At 44.3% G+C, this 26,106-nt stretch overlaps 1 protein-coding gene across 1 annotated transcript in view; it reads right to left on the bottom strand.

Annotated features, from left to right (window-relative positions):
* The window catches only part of PPTC7 (protein phosphatase targeting COQ7), a 63,904-nt gene that overhangs the window by 15,793 nt on the left and 22,005 nt on the right, over positions 1-26,106 (bottom strand). The window contains exons 2-4 of the mRNA XM_077462003.1: positions 11,233-11,412; positions 3,149-3,347; positions 507-630 (exon numbers count right to left, since the gene is read on the bottom strand). Of these exons, the coding sequence (XP_077318129.1) occupies positions 507-630; positions 3,149-3,347; positions 11,233-11,412 (503 nt within the window). The remainder of the gene's footprint in view (positions 1-506; positions 631-3,148; positions 3,348-11,232; positions 11,413-26,106) is intronic.

Genomic DNA, 26,106 nt, shown 5'->3' on the forward strand with positions numbered 1-26,106 from the left:
AATGCACATTGCGGGCCTGTGTAAACTTGGCCTAAGGGTCGTGCCACACAAGTTCAGTGCAAGGCAACCGTCTTGGAACGAATACATAGCTTATAAGTCAGAGAATTGCATTTCTATAGTCAGTTTATTTAATGATAGCTTTCCCGTTTATGAAATAAATGGGGGAATAAATAGTACAAGAGCTACGCAATCTTCAAACATAGCACTTTTGGCATGAGCTGCTGCATTAGGCTTGTGACAGGTTCACTTTAAAGAACTAGTAGTGAGGCTCAGTACAAATAATTTTTTAGGCCAGGTCAAGATTTGCTATAGCTTCAGCTGCCTTTTGGATCAACATGCTGTGTTACAGAAGGTAACCGTTTTCTGTCCAGTTTTCTTATGCAAATAAAGCATCATAATACAAATTGCAGTGGAAAAAAAAATTTCAAGTCTGGAACTCAACCCCCCCCCCCCAAAAAAAAAGTACATACAAGTAGATAGGATTAAATTTTATTGGTATGGCATACCTTTAACTTTTTTAACTCCTGAAGAATCATGTAGTCAGGCATGTTATCAAAAAGTCCATCAGTGGCTGTAAGAATGATGTCACCAAGTTGGACATCAAATGAACTACTGTCTGCAGCATCAGGGCTATTAAGAGAATAAAAGAAAAGAATAAATAAAAGGACTAAATAAAAGGACACTTTAGTAAATCATAGTTTGTATTAGTACCTCCAATTCCCATTACTATTAATTTTGTAAGTTTATAGCCTTGTATACAGTGCATCTGGAAAGCATCCACAGTGCTTCACTTTTTTCCTTTTTTGACATTTTGTCAAGTTACTGCCTTATTCCAAAATGGATTAAATGTATTTTCCTCAAAATTCAACAAACAATACCTCATGACAACCTGAAAGAAGTTAGTTTGAAATCTTTGCAAATGTATAAAAAAAAAAAAAAAAAAAAAATAAAAAAATCACATGTACATAAGTATTCACAGCCTTTGCTCAATTACTTTGTTGATGCACCTTTGGCACCAATTACAGCCTCAAGTATTTTTGAGTATGATTCTACAAGCTTGGCACACCTATTTTTGGGCAGTTTCTTTGCAGGACCTCTCAAGCTCCATCAGGTTGGATGGGAAGCGTCGGTGCACAGCCGTTTTCAGATGGCTCCAGAGAGGTATAAATCAGGTTCAAGTCTGGGCCACTCAAGGACATTCAGAGTTGTACCATAGCCACTCCTTTGTTATCTTGGCTGTGTGCTTGGGGTGATTGTTCTGTTGAAAACTGAAACTTCGCCCTAGTCTGAGGTTCAGAGTGCCCTGGTGCAGGTTTTCATCAAGGATGTCTCTGTAGATTGCTGCACTCCTCTTTCCCTCAATCCCGACTAGTCCCCCATTTCCTGCTGCTTAAAAACATCTCCACAGAATGATGCTGCCACCACCATGCTTTATTGTAGAGATGGTATTGGCAAGGTGATGAGCGGTGCCTGGTTTCCTCCAGACAACGCTTGCCATTCAGGCAAAATAATTTAATCTTTGTTTCATCAGTCCAGAAAATTTTGTTTCTCATGATCTGAGAGTCCTTTAGGTGCCTTTTGGCAGACTCCATGCAGGCTGTCATGTGCCTTTTACTGAGGAGTGGCTTTTGTCTGGCCACTTGATCATACAGGCCTGATTGGTGGAGTGCTGCAGAGATTTTTCTTCTTCTGGAAGGTTCACCTCTCTCCAAAGAGAAACACTGGAGCTCTGCCAGAGTGATCATTGGGTTCTTTGTCACCTTATTGACTAAGGCCCTTCTCCCCCGATCGCTCAGTTTGGCCGAGCAGACCGCTCTAGGAAGAGTCCTGGTGGTTTCAAATGTCTTCCATTTATGGATGATGGAGGCCACTGTGCTCACCGAGGCCTTCAATGCTGCAGAAATGTTTCTGTACCCTTTCCCAAGATCTGTGCCTCAATACAATCCTGTCTTGGAGGTCTACAGACAATTCCTTGGACTTCATGGCTTGGTTTGTGCTCTGACATGCACTGTTAACTGGGGGACATTATACGGACAGGTGTGTGCCTTTCCAAATCACGTCCAATCAACTTAATTTACCCCTGGTGGGCTCCAGTCAAATTGTAGAAACATCTTAAGGATGATCAGTGGAAATAGGATGCACATGAGCTCAATTTTGAGCGTCATGGTTGTGAATAATTATGTACGGTAATTTTTTCTTTTTCTATTTTTAATAAAATTTGCAAAGATTTCAAAACAAACTGCTTTCACTTTGTCATTATGGGGTATTGTTTGCAGAATTTTGAGGAAAATAATGAATTGAATTCGTTTTAATAAAACTAACATAACAAAATGTGGAAACAGTGAAGTGCTGTGAATACTTTCCGGACGCACTGTGTGTAATATATATATATATTATATATAAAAAATTTGCTTTAGAGTCCAACATTTTTGTTTATTAAAACATAGTCACTTACAAATCAAGGTTCAGTTCAATGGTCAAGCTCCTGCTGAATGTGCACAGTGTGCCAATGCTGTCTGCTCATGTGATTGAGCTCTCCCACTCACCCTATGAGCAGCCTGGTATCTGTACACTCCCATTAAAAAGAGAGCTTGCTGCCAAGTGTGGAGCTGCTTTCCTTTTGGAAGGACACTATGTGCTGCTGGAATTTCTTTTTACACTGATGTGAAAGCAACATGAGACCACTTTGATCACATGCCCAGTGTTCTGTGCTAAGGAAACGAGAGGTCAGATAGAAGCCTTGCTCATGCATCGGAATTAAATACATAATTTACACTGATTTTTATGCAGAAAAGGGGCAGCCTGTAAGCTACTAGTCTCTGATCACATTGGCTGTATTCAGGGTTTATAGATATAAAAACAATTGGTAAACTTCAGGGAGTCTGCCAATATCAAGGCAAAGCTGCAAAAATACATTTACCTCACACCCCAACACAAAAGGGAGAAACGAATAAAAAAATGCTGCTTAAGGAGGGGTTGGGGGTAAGCTGAACCAGTTTTTCAGGAAATTGGCAACTATAGTCTGTTCATTAATCTTTGAATATGTTATTAAAATTGGATGCATGTTACAAAGTGCTGTTAAAAAAACAAAACAAAACAAAAAAACACAAAGAAGCTAGAAAAACTATAGCACATACAGGATACATACCTGTCACTAAGAACTACTCCCTCAGCTTCAGGCGGTGCTATCGACAACTGGAATGGAGTGTTGAAGTAATGTTGCTGTTCGTCTGACCGATGCACAACTTCTCCTGCTCGTACCACTAGAAACCCAGAATCACCCAAGTTTGCTGTGTGTAATCGATGACTTGTTCTATCGAGAATCACTAGACAAGCAGTGCTGCTTCCTTAAATGGAGAGGCAGAAATGTCAATCGTATTAGACTTCTAATCATTTGTTTCTTATCAAGGCCTGCAATCAGTACATGTGTGCAACACTAATCAATACAGTACAAAGAGAAGTGTAGTACAGCAACCAGATAGCCAAACATCAGCAAAAAATATTGAAACTATACTAGATGCTAGATTTTGTTTTGCTCAACATGAAACCGGTTTTAAAGCAGTTCTAAAGACATTGTGATCCAATGATGTGCATGAGAGCCTCAACTCTGCAAGGACTCTCCCTAGCTTCTGCTGCTGACAGAGACAGAGAGAGTATGGTAGAGAGGGGGCGGGCCAAGTATCGGTTCTGTTTGAATGGACACGTAGAGCAGTGGCCAAGGAACAAAACCTGCTTGGGGGCCCCCAGAGCAAACTGCTTGCTCTGGGGGAACTCGGTAAGGGGGAGGGGCTAGGAGCGCTGGCAGGGGGCCTGGGAAGAGGAGGATCACAGTTGCCCTGTGCAAAGCCACTGCACAGAGCAGGTAAAGTATGACATTTAAAAAAAAACCAAAAAAAAAAACCATTGCCTTTAATATCACCACAAACAAAATGCTGACCAAGCTGAACTATCATGAAAATACTGACTTGAAATAGGTAAACCACCCCCCCCGGTATTCCAAAAAAACATATCTACCGATTTATTCAGACTGCATTTACACAACAGTAGCACATGAACATGCACAAAATTGCGCATTCACGAACTGTGCTAAAACACGTCACGCTTGAAATAATATTCGTTAATGGCACCCCAAATGCAGCAAGCAAGTTGGACGGCTGTGCAAAAAAACAAACAAATACAATAAAATACATTTGTGCTCATTTGCCACGCTTCTCACACTTAGGGCAGCCCAACTCAATGGGCTGCACCAAGCATGAAAACATGCATACACCTGACACGCTATAAAATATGTGAATTGCGGCTAAACATTTTTGAAGTGTAAGCTATGTATTTTTATTCCCCTCACACAATTTTTACACCATTTTAAATCTATAAAAAGAATGTGAATCTGTTGAATTCAGCAACCAGCTTTTGTCTCTACGCTATACATTGTTTTCTTTGTAGCCGAAACAGCTTTTAGGCTCTGTTCACACCTAGGCGTTCTCTGGGCATTTTTCTGTAGTAAGCCTCAGCTCTAAAAATGCCCACAAAGCCAAATTCCATTCATTTCAATGGCCCCTGTTCATATCTGAGTGTTTTGTCATCTGAAGCAAAATGCCTGAAGCTCAAAAAAGTACAGGAGCTTCTTTTTTTGGCAGATTAGGAGTTTTCGGTTTTATATTGGTGACCTTTTGACCTGTACAAAATCACAGCCAAAATCGTGCAACTTTCTGCCTGAAAACAAAATGCCTAGGTGTGAACAGAGCCTTAACCTTACCATACATGTTACAATCTGACTATACAATCACTGTATTTTAAAATGTATTGAAAATGTAATATGGGGACCAAATTGAACTATGGAAATCAATCTGTACGAGGGCCCTTGCAAGACATGGGTTGTCAACTTTAGGCTTAATGGTTTACTGCACTTTCCAGTGCATATTGGGCGTTGCTTCTTGTGTTCGCATACCCTTCCTTGCACATTTACTGTAGTCAACATATTAGACCATACCTGAAAGAGAAACTGTGTGCTAATACGATTATATTAACCGCTTACCGACCGCCTCATGCCAATAAACGTCAGAAGAAGGGCTTGTACAGGCAAACTAACGTACCCGTACCTGCCCGTTAAGAGGCAGACGCCGGCAGGGATACCCCGCGATCGCCTCACGGAGAGGGAGAACGGGGAGATGCTAATGTAAACAAGCATCTCCCTGTTCTGCCTAGTGACATTATCACAGATCTCTGCTCCTTGACATCGGGAGCAGAGATCAGTGACGAGTTACACGTAGCCACCCCCCCCCCCCACAGATAAACACTCCCCAGGATACACTTAACACTGCCCCCTAGTGGTTAACCCCCTTCACTGCCAGTGTCATTTACACAGGAATCCGTGCATTTGTAGCACTGATTGCTGTATAAATGACAGTGGCCCCAAAAATGTGTTAAAAATGTCCGATGTGTCCGCTATGTTGTCGCAGTCACAATAAAAATAGCTGCACAAACCAAACGCTTATTGCGTTTTTTTTTAACCAAAAATAAGAAAACGTAAAATCGGCCTAAACAGAGAATTTTTTTTGGGGGGGGGGGGGAATATTTATTATGCCAAAATGTAAAAAATGCGTCTTCAAAACTGTCGCTTTTATTGTTTATAGCGCAAAAAATAAAAACCGCAGGGGTGATCAAATACTACCAAAAGAAAGCTCTATGCGAAAAAAAAAAAAAAAGGACGTCAATTTTGTTTGGGAGCCACATTGTGCAATTGTCAGTTAAAGCGACGCAGTAGCGAATCGCAAAAAGTGTTCTCGTCACGAAGGGGGTAAATTCTTCCGGGGCTGAAATGGTTAATGGGAGTAAAGACCTCATCTGCAGTAAACTGCATCAACACAGATTTTGGCTGTTCAAACCAGAGAAAAATATGCAGAGTGTGATCTAAGAACAAGGTCAAGCTGAATTGTGCTCGCTAGCACCATGTTGTGAAAATTTTATCACAGAAACAGGTTTTTGCAAAAGCAAAGAGCTAGCATGTTGTGCAGCACTACTCTGGTCCAAAACAAACCTTTGTGAAACATAAGTCAGCATATACTTCATAAAAGGTTAGCAAGTCTCAAAAACAGAATATGCTTTAGGGCTTGGGTTTCTAGCATTTTTTTTTCTTCTGTTCCAGATCTCTAGTAAAACCTTGAGGAATAAAGCAGTATTAAACACTTGCTCACCATACACTGTCATGTGACATTGTGGGCTTTAAATGGTTATATCTGTCTGATGCATGCAGCTGCAGCCGTCCGCGGTCCAAAACGCTAAGGTGTGAACAGAGCCTAAGTGAGACATAACTCTGGACAAATGAGAACGGGGGCGTTGAATGTATTAGCCTTACAGGCACTAATAAACTAAAGCCAAGCTCCAGAGACCAGGTGTCCCAACATTTTGTGGGCGACAATCGATTGTGGCGCCATTGAAAGTAACGGGATCGCAGGTACATCCCGCATTTTGTGGCGATTCTGCCCATAATCCGGAACACCAAGGCCCTAGGGTATTTTCGCACTGGGGCGCCTATTTTTAGCGGTGCTTTATCGTTTTAGCTGCGCTTTGCGCCCACCAGCATGGAGCATTTAACCCCGCTAGCAGTCGAATAACTGGTTAAAAATGCCCGCAAAACGCTGCTCCCGCTGTGCTTTGGTGGTGCTGCCTAAAGCACTGCAAAGATGCTGCTTGCAGGACTGAGTGCCTGGGTGTGAAAGTAGCCTAAGTGAGCCATAACGCTGGAGAAATAAGAACAGGGTGTAGAATGTATTAGATTCACATGCACTAATAAACTGTAGCCAAACTCCAGAGCACACTTTATAATCAGTTACAGCAAACTGTTCTTTATAAATCAGTAACAGCAAAATAGAAAGCCTATAAAAGACACCTAATGCAGCCATCACATCTAAGATTTGGTAAGCTGCAATATAACAAATGCTTCTTTTTGGGTTTAATACAGCTTTAAGCCATTTGTGTTGGAGGGATGTGCTCAGGAAGGTGGATTTGACTTTTGGAGTACATTATACATTTCTCTAAGACATGTTAAATTAAACAGGACAGGCTAAAGAGAGTTTGCTTTCAGACTGTGCTTAGTTTTTAGGAATACAACTTGTCATATTTACACCTGTTTTTAATTCAAATCACTTCCTTTCAATGGAACATTGCAAAGCCGCATTTGCATTTCAGAGCAATTTGCAATGCTTTCACTAGTCTTTTTTCAAAGGAAGCCAGTACAATAAAAAAAAAAAAAAAACAAACATTTAAATACAAAAAATAAATACAATTGCAGCTGACAATATACATAACATACCGTATATACTCGAGTATAGGCCGACCCGAATATAAGCCGAGGCCCCCAATTTACCCCCAAAAAAACTGGCAAACTTATTGACTCGTGTATAAGCCGAGGGTGAGACATGCCTGTCCATCCCTGTGTGTGTGTCCGTCCATCCCTGTGTGTCCGTCCATCCCTGTGTGTCCGTCCATCCCTGTGTGTCCGTCCATCCCTGTGTGTCCGTCCATCCATCCCTGTGTGTGTGTGTGTCCATCCATCCATCCATCCCTGTGTGTGTGTGTCTCCATCCATCCATCCATCCATCCCTGTGTGTGTGTGTCTCCATCCATCCATCCATCCCTGTGTGTGTGTGTCTCCATCCATCCATCCATCCCTGTGTGTGTCTCCATCCATCCGTGTGTGTGTGTGTGTGTGTGTGTGTGTGTGTGTGTGTGTATGTGTGTGTGTATGTGTGTGTGTATGTGTGTGTGTATGTGTGTGTGTATGTGTGTGTGTATGTGTGTATGTGTATGTGTATGTGTGTGTGTGTGTGTGTATGTGTGTATGTGTGTATGTGTGTATGTGTGTATGTGTGTGTGTGTGTATGTGTGTGTATGTGTGTGTATGTGTGTGTGTGTGTGTGTGTGTGTGTGTGTGTGTGTGTGTGTGTGTGTGTGTGTGTGTGTGTGTGTGTGTGTGTGTGTGTCCAGCCTACCTTTGTCCCGAGCCTCCTAATAACCAGCAATTTGTTTCATGGAGTTGGGCTTTAAAGGGACTACAGATCCCTATTTGGGATGATCCTACTTTCTTTATGGTGTTATGATGCCCTATAGGGTGAGCCATAGTGCCGGTGAAGAATAATGAATCTTTATGTACACAGGGTTATGGAAGGCATTCGAGGGCACAATAAACACATGTAATCAGGGATTGTTCTGGCCAGAATTATCTGCTGATAAGAGCAAGCAGCCGCATTCTGTAGGCATATGAATTATTAATGTTCCTCTGAAACTCTCTGGCTTGTTCTGAAAAGATCATTTCTTTGTGAGCAAAGGACTGAAAAACACACAGCACACAAGGAAGGGGGGATTTACCTTGCCTCCTTGCCTCCGTCCCGTGCCGTGTCGTGCCTTGCCTTGCCTTGCCCCCGTCCCGTCCCGTGCCCTCTTCGTCGGCGGCCATTGTAAAATTCAAAAGCTGCGCCGCCGCCTTCGCCTGTGATAGGCGGAACACTGAATTTCCCAGCAGCCTGTGTTCCGCCTATCACAGACGTCGTATCATCCTCGTCCGTAGTACGAGGATGATACGATGTCCGTGATAGGCGGAACACAGGCTGCTGGGAAATTCAGTGTTCCGCCTATCACAGGCGAAGGCGGAGCCGGAGGCGCGGCTTTTGAATAGAATGGCCGCTGTCTGTCTGCTCGACACGCTGTTCGAGCGGGCAGACAGCGATGACTCGAGTATAAGCCGAGGGGGGCACTTTCAGCCTCAAAAAAGAGGCTGAAAATCTCGGCTTATACTCGAGTATATACGGTATATCTTTTCAAACATCTTTAATACATGTCAGCTAAAATTGTGTTTGAAATTTCACATCAGGATCCTTTTAACCATATTAGCTTGGAAGCCCATGAACACAATCTCAGAATAAAAGGTCTATTATACTGTATTTTGCAATGTAATGAATAACCAAAATAACCTGACACATGACCATTTCAATTGAAATACTTCACTTTTCCATCTGCATCATGTTAATGACTTCCAAGGAGTACATTTAAGGTGCTTTCTGCTAGATTGTTAGCACGTGGACCAGGTTCAGGGGGCACTTTCTGAACCCATTCCCATCCTATGTTCTAAGTTATTAATATAAAGGCCTATACTTAGAAAGCAGTAAATTGGCCTCCAGAAGAACATGCTGCTCCTGTCTGACTTTTACATTTAGATAGAGAGTATAATGTTCTCTATCACAAGGCCTGCAAGTGTTCAGCAGATTCATTTCAGTATGCACCTTTTAAAAGGCTAGTCATTACACAGCTCAGATATAGCAGCATGTCTGGCAATATTTAAAAATAAAGTAGGATTTTATTTAACCACATGCCTACCGGGCACTTACACCCCCTTCCTGCCCAAGCCATTTTTTTTAGCTTTCAGCGATGTCGCACTTTGAATGCCAATTGCGCAATCGCGCTACACTGTACCCAAACAAAATGTATCATTTTCTTTACACAGAGCTTTCTTTTGGTGGTATTTATTCACTGCTTTTTTTGGGTACTGATATGTGGCACTGGTGGGTGGTACCGATGGACATTGATGGGTGGCACTGATTGGCATTGCTAATGGCCACTGGTTATTGCCCATCAGTGGCAGCATTGTAATCAGGGCACTGATCAGTGACCTGATTACATGCCTAGCTGTCCCATGCATATTCTATGGGGCCAGAATTGTGCCAAAGTAGAAGCCTGTTCCAAAACCATGGTTCGCCAAATTGATGTCAATTAGCACCACTGAAATCAATGTGATTTGCATTGTCATGCGATTCTGTGCCACTCAAGTTGCACCTGAAATCGCACTAGTGTGAGCCAGAGTTTACTTTTCTTTTATATCAATATTTACTAATTTTGTATATATTAGTAAATATAAGTAGAAGAAGAGATGAGATAGGTGCCATGATGCTAGTCAATCATATCCAAAACAAAGTTCAGATGGCCATACAGATTGTAAGGAGCCTCTGACATCATGACCGTATACTAGGAGTGAACAATAAAAACAAAAACAATTACAGCATGATAATGTTATCTAGAGCCTAGGTCTCATATGCACACCAGACATAGTTTCATAAAGAAGCCATTAGTGTGGTACAACAGTCAGTTTATGATTCTATATTGTGCAGAGAGGGTACATTAATCATTGTTGCCAAGATTGATAAAAAGCAAGACAAGAATGGTTTATAAATTCAAAGGGTGTAGGATTCTGATGGCAACCCACAATTTAGGATTTTTTTTTTTTTTACTTTCACTTTCAATGAGAAGGGTAAACAGGACAAGTAGAAAAAGGATGAAGCTTCCTAACAGGGGCACAGCAATAAAAACGGACAGGGATTCTTATCCCTCTCCACTCTATCAAAAACGAAAAAAGCTTTGACTTTAGTTATACTTTAACAGTTAACCCAAAACCTAAATTAATCCAGAACTCTCCTCTTAACTCTTATGTAACCTAATCCTGCAAAATAACTGGAGGGGCATGGCCATCTAAAGGGCATTATGAGCTTTTCTGCCTATATCTCAAGTTTTTTTTTTTTTTTTATTCATTTGTGCCATAAGCTGCACTTCCGCAATTCTTGCTTATGTGAGAATTTCTCCCTGCCCCCTGTGCAGATGTGCCGCTCATGTATCAAGAGAGCGCAGTGGCGCACCTGCACACGTACATGTACAGGAACCTGCATACAGGTGGGAGGTTAAAAGGAGGCAAAACCCAACTAGTCTTAAAAACTGCTCCTTCCTACCACCTATGCTTACTAACCTGCATAAGAAAAGTATCCCATATTCCATTTTGAGCTCACTCCAGTCATGTGATCCAGCGTCGGTCAGCGATGGCTGCAGGCAAAAGGAGGGAGGGCCAATGGATGAGCCATAGGAGATTATTGCTAATGTCACCGCTCCAGAATTTACCAACAGTCGTCGAGTGGGGGAACATTTTTCAGATTAGCTAGGGTTATCCCAAAATTTTACTTTAACCCAAGCCTAACTCTGAACTAACCGTAAATGCATAAGGGTCCTGTTTTTTCATGTGTCAATAGCTGTGCATTAGGCACTCCCCTGTCAAATTTTACTACCTCTGAACAAAAACTGAACCCAACTATTCCAACAACTTTGGGGGATGTTGACCTGCAATATTAACTTAGCATGAAGACATGCATTAACCAGAAAAGGGTACCATTTGTGTGCTTGGTAATCCAGACCTACCTAGTAAAGGTACTTTGTTCTGAAGCAATTCACGGTAACTGGAGGTGAGAATCCCAACAGGGTTGGTTGGCACAAACCGTCCTTCCTTAACCAAACGTTCACATGTGCGCATAAGAGTCTCTGAAAATTGAGAGGGGTCAACCCCATAGTCTCTCCATCCACCCACTCCATCAGCCACACCTGGAAGGAAAAAGGACAAAATATTAATTCTGTATTAGAAAATGTATCACACAACAAGTCTGGAAACTGTACAAGCGTTCTGCCTGATCAAAATCTTATACAGACTAATATCCTGCTGTTTATCCTTCATATATTGCCTGAAGAGGCACATATCCAATAAACTGTAGTAATAACCATCCACACAAAATGCTGTTATTACAAAGCACAATATGACTGGAACACCAGACTTAACAGTGAGCTGACGTACTGATTATTTTTTGGACATTGGATGTGCTTCTGCCTCTTGGAGAAGGGGCTTGCAACAACCGCTCTGCAAGTGGTCCGTTTTAATATATACAGGGTCAGGAGAAGGTGGGAAGTTCTTGCTTAGGATTCATGTACACGGGATGTTTATAACCTCCCCTGAACGATTTAACTTGACAGATAGTAACCCATGTTTAAAACTTTTTTGGCATAAAAAAAATAAAAATAAAAATAAAAAAAAAGTAAACACAAGGTAAAACAGATATTTTAAATATGATCTGTCAAGTTAAATTGTTCAGGAGAGGTTGTAAAAACGTCCCGTGTACATTAAGCCTTAGTGTAAACCTACAAAACAAAAACCCATAGCATTCAGAACAAAGCTCCACTCAAAGAACATTTATTATAGGTAGCGTGAAAGTACTTTCAGCTGCATGTGCATGCTCTTCAAGAAAGACCTTTCAGACAGAGAATAAGAGATTTTGCCTTGACCTAGCTATGAACCCAGTAATCTGCCTGCTGCCAGACTCACACTGCCTGCACAGATTAATCAGATTCAGCCCAAAAATAGAGGTCAACCCTTCAACCACCTGCTCACTTCAACACAGGTTATCATTACTAAAGCAAAACTGTATGCAGATATAGAAGATCCACATTTAAACCACTTAAGCATTTAATACAACTATTTAAAAAAACCTTTCAAATAGTATCAGATTATGTCATTATATTGGCCTACAGAAATGCCATGCGGGACTTAGATTGGGAGGAGGAAGGGGCAGCACTTCAAGCCAATCAGTAACTTAGACTGACAGCACTGTGCAGTGTAGAACACAGAGACCTACTATTAGGCTGGGAGAGGTTCCGGTTTGGCTTTAATAAATTCACCTTTTAAAAAATAAATGCACATGTTTTTGCAGATTTAAAAAATGTGCATGTATAATTTTTTACACTGTACCCTGTAAAGCATTGCACCCACAATCAGCAGATCATGGGTTCAATGGCAGGACTGCAAACTCAGTCAGCTTTCTGCCCAAACCTCCCATATGAAGTTACTGAATTGCAGGAGGAATCAATGAACTATGAGAGCGCTCACCAGCTCCCTCAGTTCATTGATAACTACAAGCCGTCTGCTGCAGTGGATGATGGTACTTGTGGTTCATTCACTCACAAGAAAATATGAATAAATGACGTGGCCATGTGGGAGGAGCCCTAAACTGCTAAGGGGTTTTCAAATTGCAACAGCGGGTGCAGGGAGAATATCCCCCTCCTACCCTACTGCCACATAGCAGGGAGCTGGGTGGTGTATAGGAGCAGGTTACACCTAGGGGTGCCCCGAACAGAAATTTTGGTGCTGTAGACATGTCACTGGAGAAGTGATCGAGGGGGTGTACATCTCACCTAGGTTGCTACACAGTGTGAGATGGTAAATCCAGGATGGATCAGTTTCTCAGCAGCGATATGCTGCTGAGTTGTTATTTAATTTTGCCGGGCCTGGGTTTATATGGAATGGCAGGTAGGTTTGGTAGAGGGACCTGTCATTCCACATCCCCCGATCCAGTTCTGGGTTTGGGATCAGGTGAGCTTTGATCCTAATTAGCCTGGGAAGCTAAAGGCTCTGCAGGGTCTGCAGGTGATTGCTCTCAGCCAGGGAAACGAACAGTCTGTGTGTTTGAGGAAGCTGCAAGCACAGCCACTGCTGGAGCTAAAATCCACCCTGTGATATCCAGGCGAAAGACGCTGTGTTTATAAGTGTCAGATAGGTGAGAAGAACCTGTTTAGTAAGCGCCCAGCCGGGCTAGGTTGTTTTGTTATTGTTATTATTTTGTTCCTGTTATACACAAGAAGCACGGTGTTGCTGTATACTTTGTTTGTTGGACTGTTTATACCACGAATAAACGCCAAGGTCTACTTTATAAAGTCCAAGTCTGCTGTGAACTGTGTCCAAACACACCCTACCCCGGGAAGATCCCTTACAATTGGTGGAGGTAGCGGGCAACACGGTTGCTAGGGGCAACGGTGTGGACAGACTTGGCTACAGCTGCTTATGTCTTGGGTGAAAGCTGCAACTACACTCCAAGAACAGTCCAGCAACATGGAGGAGATGCTGAAGCAGTTTATGCAAGTGAGTTTGCAACAACAGCAACGACATGAACAGTCCATGGCTGCACAACAACAACTTATCGAGCACCTGATAGCAAATCGAGAGGCGCCTGTGGTTGCTAATCCACCCACAGTGATGGGAGCCGCTCCAGAGATTTTTTTTGGGAGAAGGACTGTGCAGAAAGCGCTGCAAAAGATGACTGCTGAGGACGATGTTGAAGCCTATCTAACAGTATTTGAGCGCGTGGCTGAGCGAGAGAAGTTACCAGCCGCTGAGTGGGCAGAGGTAATTGCGCCCTATTTAACAGGTGAACCTCAAAAGGCCTACTATGACCTCAGTGAGCAAGAGGTTAAGGACTATACTCGGCTAAAAGAGGAGATACTTGCCCGACTAGGAGTTACTACTGCAGTCCGTGCCCGGAGGGTACGCAACTGGAGCTACAGTCTGGACAAATCAGCGAGGTCCCAGATGTATGACCTAATCCATTTGGCAAGAAAGTGGTTGGAGCCAGACACTTCTACTCCTGCACAAATCCTAGAGAAGATCGTGATGGATCGCTACCTCCGAGCGTTTCCTACTGACCTGCAACGCTGGGTGGGACAAGGTGATCCTAAGAATGCAAACGAACTTGTCAACCTTGTGGAGAGGTTCCAGGCGACTGAGGACTACCTCCGTGATGTTCCTGCAGCATCTTCACCTCCCCGGAGCGCCAGATCTGTGCCGTCAGCTGGTAAGAGACTTCCATCTATTGGGGGAGTGTGGAGGGGTGCTGATGGGGGGAAAAAGGCTGGTGATGGTCCCGGGTGGCTAAGGGGCTCTAAAAAGGACTCCTTGCCAAGGGGACCAGGCCCTATCCAGTGTTGGAGATGCCATGAGGCGGGACACGTGTCTGCCCATTGCCCCCTTACCACTGAACCCATGGAGTGTGACGCTAGCCGGCGTCAGTCGCTATTTGCGGAACCATCTTGTGCTGCAGTTCCTGGACTAGAGACTGAACCGCAAATCTGCGACATCACAATCAATGACTTTCCTGTTAAAGCGTTAATGGACTCAGGAAGCCTCGTAACCTTGGTGCATGCTAGCCTGGTGACTGGGGACTTAGAGTCTAAAAAGCATATGAGTGTTGTGTGCATACATGGTGATACAAAAGTGTACCCTATAGTGCTGGCTAAAGTCGGGACTGAACAAGGCACCGTAAAATATGAAGTGGGTGTGGTTAAAAACCTCATGCATAATGTAATATTGGGGCGCGATTTTCCATTATTCTGGGCTCTCTGGGAAAAAAGAAAAATCCCCAAAAGGAGTGAGGATACCTCTAAGGTGGTTGCCTTGTCCACTGTGAATGATAAAAGTATGCAGGATGAAAATGATTGTTTTCCTTTGCAGGTCCTGGCTGGGGAGGAGGAGGCTCCTCCCACTGAGCAAAATATACTAGACTTAGAGGTGTCTAGCGATAATTTTGGGGCTGCACAATTACAGGACCCCACTCTCAAAAATGCGAGAGAGCAGGTTGCTGTTATGAACGGGGTACCTCAGGAACCAGATGCTGAAAAAAGATTTCCACATTTTTCGGTGACTAATGATCTTTTCTATAGAGTCAATAAGGTTAAAGATGAGATTGTGGAACAGCTTCTGGTACCTAAGCCGTACCGGCGTCAGGTGCTTGACATGGCACATAACCATGTTCTTGGGGGACACTTGGGGACTGACAAAACGCGAGAGAGGGTTCTCCAGAGGTTTTTTTGGCAGGCCATATATGATGACATTAAAAAATACTGTGAGTCGTGCCCCACATGTCAGGTTAGTGCCCCAGTGTCACATTTTCGCAGTCCTTTGGTTTCGCTCCCTATTATAGAGGTGCCTTTTGAGCGTATTGCCATGGATTTAGTGGGTCCCATTGTAAAGTCAGCTAGAGGACACCAGTATATTTTGGTAGTCATGGATTATGCGACCCGCTATCCTGAGGCTGTACCCTTAAGAAACACTGCATCTAAAACAATTGCACGTGAGTTGTTTTATATGTTTTCTAGGACTGGGATCCCCAAAGAAATCCTAACTGACCAAGGTACGCCATTTATGTCGAAAGTAATGAAGGAGTTATGCAAACTATTTAAAATCTCACACATCCGTACCTCTGTATACCACCCCCAGACGGACGGATTGGTGGAGAGATTTAATAAAACTTTGAAACATATGTTGAAGAAAGTGGTGGCAAAAGATGGTCGTGACTGGGATCATTTATTACCCTACCTCATGTTTGCTATTAGGGAGGTGCCCCAAGCGTCCACAGGGTTCTCACCATTCGAGTTGGTCTATGGTCGTCACCCTAGGGGTCTACTGGACATTGCAAAAGAGACATGGGAGAATGAGTCCACCCCATACAAGAGTGTTATTGAGCATGTAGCACAAATGCAGGACCGTATAGCCACTGTAATGCCCCTGGTAAGGGAACACCTCCAGAGGGCTCAAGAGGCCCAAAGTAGAATTTACAACCGGTCCGCAAGAATCAGGACATTCAACCCAGGCGATAGGGTCCTTATACTAGTCCCCACTGTTGAGAGTAAATTCTTGGCGAAGTGGCAAGGTCCCTATGAAATTGTTGAAAAGATCAGTGAGGTGAACTACAAGGTGCACCAACCAGGTAGAAGGAAGCCTTTCCAAGTTTATCACATAAACTTGATCAAGCCCTGGAAAGACAGGGAATCCTTGGTGGCGACAAATACTGTTAATTTGTCACCACCAATCCCTCCAGTCAAGGTAGGTGATACTCTATCAGTGTCACAGAAACAGGAGGCTCAGGAATTTTTACAGAAAAACAAAAACAAGTTCTCTGACCTCCCAGGGCGTACACACCTCATCCATCATCACATTGAAACTGAGCCTAGAAGCAGAGTAAACCTTAAGCCCTATAGGATACCGGAGGCACGTAGGGAAGCCGTATCTGACGAGGTAAAACGTATGCTTGCTCTGGGGGTAATTGAGGTGTCACAGAGTGAATGGTCCAGCCCAATTGTGCTAATCCCAAAGCCCAATGGAACTTGGAGGTTCTGTAACGATTTCAGAAAGTTGAATGAGATCTCCAAGTTCGATGCGTATCCTATGCCCAGGGTAGATGAGTTGATTGAGAAGTTGGGTAACGCCAGGTACATAACCACCCTCGATCTCACAAAGGGCTACTGGCAGATTCCACTTTCTGGTGAGGCTAAAGAGAAAACTGCATTCTCCACCCCGATGGGCTATTCCAGTATGTAGTGATGCCATTCGGGTTACATGGAGCGCCTGCAACTTTCCAGAGGTTGATGGACTTGATTCTGCGACCACATCGTGATTACTCAGCCGCCTACCTCGATGATGTGGTCATTTTTAGCCCTGATTGGGAAAGTCACCTCTGTAAGGTACAGGCCGTGTTGGATGCCATAAGTGATGCGGGGTTGACCATAAATGCCGAGAAGTGTGCTCTAGCCCTAGAAGAGGCCAAATATCTGGGCTACATTATTGGGAGAGGATTGATTAAGCCACAGCTAAATAAAATTGAGGCAATACAGAGTTGGCCTAGACCCCTGACAAGGAAACAGGTTAGAGCTTTCCTGGGTATTACGGGGTATTACCGTAGATTTGTGCCGAACTTTGCCTCAGTTGCTGCTCCACTAACTGACTTGACAAAGGGCGGAAAGACAGCAATGGTCACGTGGACCCCAGAGGCCGAGAAGGCTTTCCAAAGCCTTAAGTCTGCCTTGTGCCAACCACCTGTCTTAGTTACCCCCGATTTCAGGCGAGAATTTCTGGTCCAGACAGATGCCTCTAACACAGGCTTAGGTGCAGTACTCTCACAAGTAGTGAATGGTGAGGAGCATCCAGTGACGTACTTGAGTAGAAAACTAACCCCGGCCGAGAAAAATTATGCCATTGTGGAGTGAGAATGTTTGGCAGTAAAGTGGGCCCTAGAATCTTTAAAATATTACTTGCTAGGCAGGAAATTCAAGTTGGTGACAGACCATGCCCCCCTAACATGGATGAAGTTAAACAAGGAGAGAAATGCAAGAGTGACTAGATGGTTTCTCTCCCTACAAAACTTTAATTTCACTGTGGAACACAGGCCAGGGAAATTACAGGCAAATGCTGACGCATTGTCAAGGGTAAGTTGTCTGTGGGGACAAAAGGCTCAGCCCTCCGGTCTGAAAAAGAGGGGGGGGATATGTAGACATGTCACTGGAGAAGTGATCGAGGGGGTGTACATCTCACCTAGGTTGCTACACAGTGTGAGATGGTAAATCCAGGATGGATCAGTTTCTCAGCAGCGATATGCTGCTGAGTTGTTATTTAATTTTGCCGGGCCTGGGTTTATATGGAATGGCAGGTAGGTTTGGTAGAGGGACCTGTCATTCCACATCCCCCGATCCAGTTCTGGGTTTGGGATCAGGTGAGCTTTGATCCTAATTAGCCTGGGAAGCTAAAGGCTCTGCAGGGTCTGCAGGTGATTGCTCTCAGCCAGGGAAACGAACAGTCTGTGTGTTTGAGGAAGCTGCAAGCACAGCCACTGCTGGAGCTAAAATCCACCCTGTGATATCCAGGCGAAAGACGCTGTGTTTATAAGTGTCAGATAGGTGAGAAGAACCTGTTTAGTAAGCGCCCAGCCGGGCTAGGTTGTTTTGTTATTGTTATTATTTTGTTCCTGTTATACACAAGAAGCACGGTGTTGCTGTATACTTTGTTTGTTGGACTGTTTATACCACGAATAAACGCCAAGGTCTACTTTATAAAGTCCAAGTCTGCTGTGAACTGTGTCCAAACACACCCTACCCCGGGAAGATCCCTTACAGTGCCTAAACCGAAAATGAAGGATGCACTAGGCCAAAAACAAAGTTGTATATAAAAATATAAATATTTTTTAAAAATTGTATTACATTCGACTTTTTTATTAAAATCAATTTAAATTAATATGAATTTATTGTTGGCCATTATTGGCATCTTTGGTGCAAGAAAATTCAGTCCGCAGTCTATCTCTTGTATCATGTTCCCGGTCTCTAACCATCTGATACGGGAGAGGGTCAGAGACGGCAGACAGGAGATCGATGCAGCCTCACCTGTGCCCGTCAGATGCAGCCTGCGCGTTGATCTCAGTTTGTCCTGGAGCTGTGAATTGAATTTCCCAGGCCGCAGTAACAATGTCCCCCCTCCTGTGATCACATCACGCTGATTTAGTCACAGGAGGCAGGACATTGTTACTGCAGCCAGTGCAATTCAGCTCCGTGACACGTGGAGATCACCGTTCTGTGGGAGGGGGAGGAGGAGGACTGGGGCAAGCCAGGAAGATGACCCCGTAATGGGTGGCACCAGGGGTCCACCCAGGCCCTGCCCCATTTTCGGCTCTGTAATCGGCAATATTTTCCCATTGGCAATATGCCGAAAACGTCATTTTCCGCAGTTTATTTTACGGCTGCCAAAAATTTCAGTGCATCTCTAGTTAAACCATAAATATGGGTAGAACCTTCTCCTAAGGTTGGGTTCACACCAGTTGGATACGAGTTTCCCTACATTCAATTTGCATTTCAGGAGATTATGACCAGCTCTCTGTGGAGCCAGTTCACACATCTCCAGAGTCCTCTGCATCTTCTGGTCCATTTCAGGTCCGAATTCAGCCAAACATTTGGGCTGAAATCAGACCTGAAATGGTGGTGAAGCACCAGACCCCTGCTGTGAGTCGCTCCTTTCCTCAGTGTGAACCCAGCCTCAAGGTGAACTTATCCTTGACCTTCAAAAAGTTGCATCTGTTGCTGCACATCCATGAGAAGTTACTCATGCTATTGTTACAAACCGTGCCTACAGGCTCACCTTTCTACTCAGATGAGTGCGTAATTTGAAGCTTTCAATCTAACAAAGTCATTGTCACCATTTCAGAAACCGCCATAGACAAGCAGACAGTATCAATTATGGGCAATACCGTTCAATAATATCCCTGCATATATAACAAGAATATAATTGCATCAGGGAACAACGAAGGACCAGTAATAACCATAACTAGCAACAAAATAATTCCCACTGGATATTTTACGAATCTCTGCTGCTAAAATGGAGAACCCAACACTGCTTATTGCTTCACTAATAATGAGATCAGCTGAAAAGGTATTTCAGAAGAACAACCAGTTTTTTTTTTTTGTTTTTTTTTTTATGAGTGCATGTGCCCACCTTAAGTTTCCCACAAGGAAAATGGTAACAATATCTAACATGGTGTACATAAGTATACTTTTAGGCTTTATTCACACAGGGTGTTGGAGGGCTGTGTTTACTTACACAGGGATGCACAAGTGTTCCGTGCAACTAATTGTCCCTGAATTTACATATCTGTGCAAACATGACTACATCCCTAGTTTCCTCAGGTGAACCAGGAAATGGACACAAGAAAGGCAAGAAGTTGGTCACTCTGAAAGAGATTAAGTCAGCCGCTACAAATACTGTGGACAGACATCCATCCACCTGTCTAGGGATCCAGCAATGTTCTCACCCAGGCCGGCTCTACGATGGTCTTTGGGTCGCCAGCGGAATTTTAACTGTGAGAGGCCAGCTGTGATGGCTTGCAGCATCACAGCCTGCTTAGCACTGCGCAAGCCAGGCTTTGTGAATGGTTGCCAGCCTTCAGGGACCTAAAACGTGTCCTGGAAGGTTGCGGGGGGGGGTTCGGAAAAGAAGAGAAGAGAGAAGAGAACAGAAAAGGAGGAGGGCATAAAGCAGAACTTCCCCTTTATGGTGGTGAATTTCATCTTTAAAGTGGAATTTTTTTTATTTTAAAATGAAAATTTAAACTCTTGATGATTTCACATCAGCATAGAGAGAGTAAAAGTCTGAAAAGGTTCATTTTAACACTCTGCATTAACAAAGTCTACACAAAAAAAATATAGGATTTTTAAAACAGCTTACCTGTAAAATCCTTTTCCTTTCATGTACATCAGGGGACACAGAGCTGTGGTGATTACTACGTGGGTTATATCGGCGTACCAGGTGCTAGACACTGGCACGCCCCTTAAGGCGTGAACTTCCCCCATATACCCCCTCACACTACTGGGAGTCCTCAGTTTTGTAGCCAAGCACTATAAGTGTATAAGAAGGGAGGGACCTCTGTGTCCCCTGATGTACAAAAAAAAGGATTTTACAGGTAAACAGTTTTAAAAATCCTATTTTCTTTTCTTACATCAGAGGACACAGAGCCGTAATAATTACTACATGCGATGTCCCATAGCAATAGCAACTGAAAGGGGGGGGGGCACACAACAAAAAAAAGTCAGAGGACTTATACTGCAGCCTGCAGTACGCTGCGCCCAAAGGCAGAATCCTCCTGACCCGTAACATTGATTTGATAAAATCTGGTAAATGTATTAACTCAAGACCATGTCACGGCTTTACAGCTCTGAGCCATAGGGGCCCTATGATGCACCGCCCAGGAGGTACTAATCACCCTGGTAGAGTGTGCGCCTTAATATGAAAAGGAGGATCTTCCTCTTTAAACCATAAGCCTGCACAATGACTTGATGAATCCACTTAGCAATAGTGGATCTAGACGCTGCCTGTCCTCTCCTTGGACCATCCGGCAGAACAAAAAATCTGTCTTACGAACTTGAGCGGTCGACTTTAAATAAACACTGACCGCCCTTACTACATCAAGGGAATGTAGCAACCTCTCTTTCCTAGATTGAGGCTCTGGGAAGAATGAAGGAAGAATATCCTGGTTTAAGTGAAACCCTGTCACTACCTTTGGCAGGAATTCAGGATGAGGGTGGAAAACCACCTTATCCTTTTGAATAATCAGATATGGCTCCTTACAAGATAGAGCCGCTAGTTCAGAAACTCTTCTAGCAGAAGAAATGGCAACCAGAAAGACTATCTTTCTGGTCAACAGAACCAATAGAATTTCCCGAAAGGGTTCAAATGGCTGCTTTTGCAAAGCTGACAGGAACAAATTCAAATCCCAAGGATTTAGGGGTGTCCTGATCTGAGGACCGATCTGTGTTACCCCCTACACAAAGCTACGCACTAACGAGTGAGAAGCCAAAGGCCGCTGGAAGAACACTGACAAGGCCGAGATCTGGCCTCCTGGCATTAATCAAGGTAGATATGACTGAATGAGATAACCCACGATCCCTTAGGATGTGGGTCTCAATAGCCAGACCGTTGAATCTAGCGTCTGTAAGGTAGGATGGAATACCGGACCCAGCGAAAGAAGGTCCCGCCATAATGGCAGAGTCCAGGGAATTCCTACTGCCATCCTTATGATCTCGGCGAACCATGGCCTTCTGGGCCACGAGAATTGCCTCTTTTGTTCCTGCGAAGAAGACGCGGAAGTAGCAGAACTGGAGGAAATGCATAGATCAGAGAAAACTGATCCCATGGGAAGATTAATGCATCCACAAGCTAGCGGATCCCTTGTTCGTGACAAAGTTATCGACTTTGTTGTTGAATCTGGACACAAACAGGTCCACGTCTGGAGTACCCCATCTCTGATATATCGCAAGAAAGATGTCGGGGTGAAGAGACCACTCTCCTGGAAATAATGGTTGGTGGCTTAAGTAGTCCGCCTGCCAATTCTCTATCCCGGGAATGAAAATTCCTGACAGGCAAGGGACGTCGTGTTCTTCCCAAGACAGAAGGTAATTCACCTCTCTCTGGGCTGCACGACTCCTCATGTAAGCCACAGCAGTGGTGTTGTCGGACTGAATCCTGACAGGACAGCCCTTCAGTCTGACCGTCCAGGCTCTTAAAGCCAGAAGAATTGCCAGAATTTCCAAAAATATTGATAGGCAAGGTCCTTTCCAACCTGGACCGCTTTCCCTGGACAGAATCCTCTTCCAGAACCGCTCCTCAACCTAAAAAGACTGGCATCTGTGGTTACTACCTTCCAGGTGGCTGATAGAAATTACCTTCCCTTTCCTTTAGAAGGTTGCTGGATATCAGCAACCAATTTAGGCTCTGACGTATGTCAGGAGTAAGCTGAATTGGAGAATCTAAAGCCTGAACCCCTTTTTTCCAGGCTGACAGAATTGTGCCTTGTAGCAATCTTGAATGAAACTGTGCGTAAGGGACAGCTTCGAAGGAGGCCACCATCTTCCCCAATAATCTCATGCACAACCGAATGGAAGGCTTTTTCCTTTGCCTTTATGAGATGGATTAGTTCTACAAATGGAACCGATTCTCTTTGGAGGTAGAAATACCTTTCCCTGCCTGGTATCTGATTAGTCCCAGGTACTGTACTCTCCTTGATGGCCTCAAGGATGATTTTTCCAAGTTGAGAACCCAGCCTAGAGATTCCAGGTAGTTTACCGTTGTCACCAGACCGTAGTCTAACCCAGAACCCAATGGTCTACTAAGAGTAGATTGTCCAAATAGGCTAGGACCATTATGCGCTGTGCCCTTAATCTGGCTAAAGCAGGAGCCAGAAATCTTTGAGAATACTCGAGGAGCTGTGGCTAGACTGATTGGCAGGGCCACAAACTGAAAATGACGGTTTTCTACTTCGAAGGATAGAAACCTCTGGTGGGTGGGAAATATTGGCACATGAAGATAGGCATCCTTGATATCGATTGAAGCCAAAAATTCCCCTCCTTGGAGGATGGCTACTACCGACCGAATTGACTCCATGTGGAAGAATCGGATACTCAAGTGCTGATTTAGATCCCTGAGATCTAAAATAGGTCTTACTTCCCCATTTGGCATTTCGGGACTGTGAAGAGGTTTGAATAAAAACCTGTGCCCTCTAAGATGGTCCAGTACTAGAAGGAGAGTCGCCTTCTTTTCTGGGTCTTTGGGAACCCCTGACCTTAGAAACCGGGGAGACAGCAAAATACAGAAATTGTAGAGAAACCACAGAAGCCACCCACTTGCCCCGACATTGCTCCTGCCAGATCTTTGAAAATTGCAGGAGCCTTCCCCCCACACAAGCGAGCGAGGGCGCCCCTTCATAAAAGAGGCTTTAGTACGCCGCTTGGTGAGCTTCTTTCCCCAAGAACTTTTTTGACCTTGGTGCTGTCCCTGGGGTTTCCCACCTTGAACCTGCCGGCTGAGGCCATCGTGACTGCCTAGAGGCTGATGTCCCCAATACATAGGAAGAGGCCCGCTTAAATGAGAAAGGTCTAAATTTATTCTTTACTGGCAACATAGAGCTTTTGCCATTGGAAATTTTCTGTAGGTATTTATCCAAATCTTCTCCGAATAGCCGTTCACCATGAAAGGGGAAACTGGCTAGGAGCTTCTTACACGGTGCTTCGGCTGACCAACTCTTAAGCCAAAGAACTCTGTGAGAATGCACTAGTCCCAACATCAGACGAGAGATCTGAATGGATGCATCTATCATAGCATCTACTGTGAAACACAATGCGTCTGCTAAATCAGCGTACTGCTGAACTTGTTCAACAGGTAAAAATTTAAGCATCTCCTCAAACTGTTCCCTAATGGCCTGGGATACACCCATTGCAGCCAGAACCGGCTTCACTGCTGAACCTGCTAAAGCCATCTGGTTCTTAGAAAAGTGCTCCATCTTCTTATCTGCTGAATCCTTTAACATGAGCGCATTAGCAACCGGACATGTGAGGTTCTCATTTACAGAGGTAATCGCAGCATCAAACGCTGGAATCCCCCATTAGGATACAGTTTGGCGAATCTCTTAGGAGGGTAAAACCGTTTATCCGCATGCTCCCACTCTGCATACATAAGCTTTCTTAGCCACGCATGGATAGGAAAAGCATCCCCAGACGGAGGAGGTTTTAATGATCCTAACTTAGAGATGGGATCATCAGAGGCCTGCGCTGCAGGTAGCAGAAAAGTTGAACAAACCAAATTAGTGAGAGCGTGTACAAGCAAGCTATCCTGCGGTGATACTCCTCCTGTGTTAGGATCCTCAGAAGAGGATAAGTCAGTATCTTCCACATCTCTAGGAAGATCTGCCTGATCCCCGGCATCCTGAACCTCCAGAGGAGGATCTTGAGCACTTGATGGGCTTTACAGCGTTTAACCCAGCGCTGAAGGAATAGAAATCACAAAGCTTTTCCTCTAAGCCAGCGATGGTAGAGGACAACACTTCACATGCAACATACTCAGGGGCTAAACGTATTTGGTGACTGCAATAACAGCTTCCCCTGGAGGCTCAATTTGAACGGTCTCACTCTCGGAGGAGGATGACATTCTTTTGGACAGGGTCTTAGTTTGTTGTGACCCCTTATAACACTTAGAGGAGTGGCCCCCTTACCACTCATAGCTTACAGAACAAAGGAGAGGCACTATCAACAAAAGAATGTAGTACAGTACAAAAGCTGCTATTAGTCCTAGCTATACAGTACAATGTTGTCAACAAAAGGGGAATGCCTGTGTCACCAAACCTGACCAGTAACCACTCTGCTCTGTCCCTCCACCGCCAGGCAGCAGCTTCTCCTGTATAACTTCAAAATACTTCCTCCACGTGTGGCCGGCACCTGACGCCATTAGCCACGCCTGAAGACGGCCCTCCTTCCTCTTTCAACAGGGAAGTGAATCTCCCGCGTGAGCGCTGGCATCATGGCGGGTGGCGGTAAATCCTCCGCCCGACGAGCGGCCACGACTTGCCCAAAATTTTTTTTCCTTTTCGCATTCAATAGATCCACAAATCACCAATCTGGGGGCCCAGGAAGAGATCAGAACCCCCCTTCATACCCGAGGGTCTGAGCTGGCTTGAACAGAGAGGAGAGTGGAGCTTCTGCTGTTTCCAGTGTCAGAATGGCGAGTACTCAATACAGCCTCCAGTGGTGACACAGACATGACAACACAATACACGGAAGGAGAGATTCCTGAGAAAATCTCCCCTACCTTTCCGCAGCAGGGTTTATCAGAGATAAATGGAAAAAAAAAAAAAACACACACACACACACACACACACACACACAATCTTCGCCCTTCACGATAGGCTCCGAGACCTTAAAATGAAACCTTCAGGAACAGCCGAACACTCAGGTTATCCCACAATCCTGGACCTGTGAGAAGACCCTGCCAGTAAACTTTTATTGGCTTTACTACCAAAAAGTACTGGGTCCCAGGGCCCAGCTCTTAAAGCATTCACAAGCAAAACCTTGCGTCTTTGGATGACGTGGCCCGGGTACCCTTCATTTAGTCCATTACAGAGACATCAGAATGGATCCGGTCAGGATGGCTGGCTCTCAAAGGATTACTGCCCGTGGAGCTCAGTACACATCCTTACACGTGCCAACACCTTAGACACTGGCGAAAAAAAATGAGGACTCCCAGTAGTGGGAGGTGTTATATGGGGGAAGTTCCCGTCTTAAGGGGCGTGCCAGTGTCCAGCACCTGATACACCAATATAACCCACGTAGTAATTACTA

This window comes from Lithobates pipiens, unplaced genomic scaffold (assembly GCF_037356315.1).
Source record: "Lithobates pipiens isolate NorthernLeopardFrog02 unplaced genomic scaffold, aLitPip1_a1.2 Scaffold_3, whole genome shotgun sequence".
Classification (NCBI taxonomy): Eukaryota; Metazoa; Chordata; class Amphibia; order Anura; family Ranidae; genus Lithobates; species Lithobates pipiens.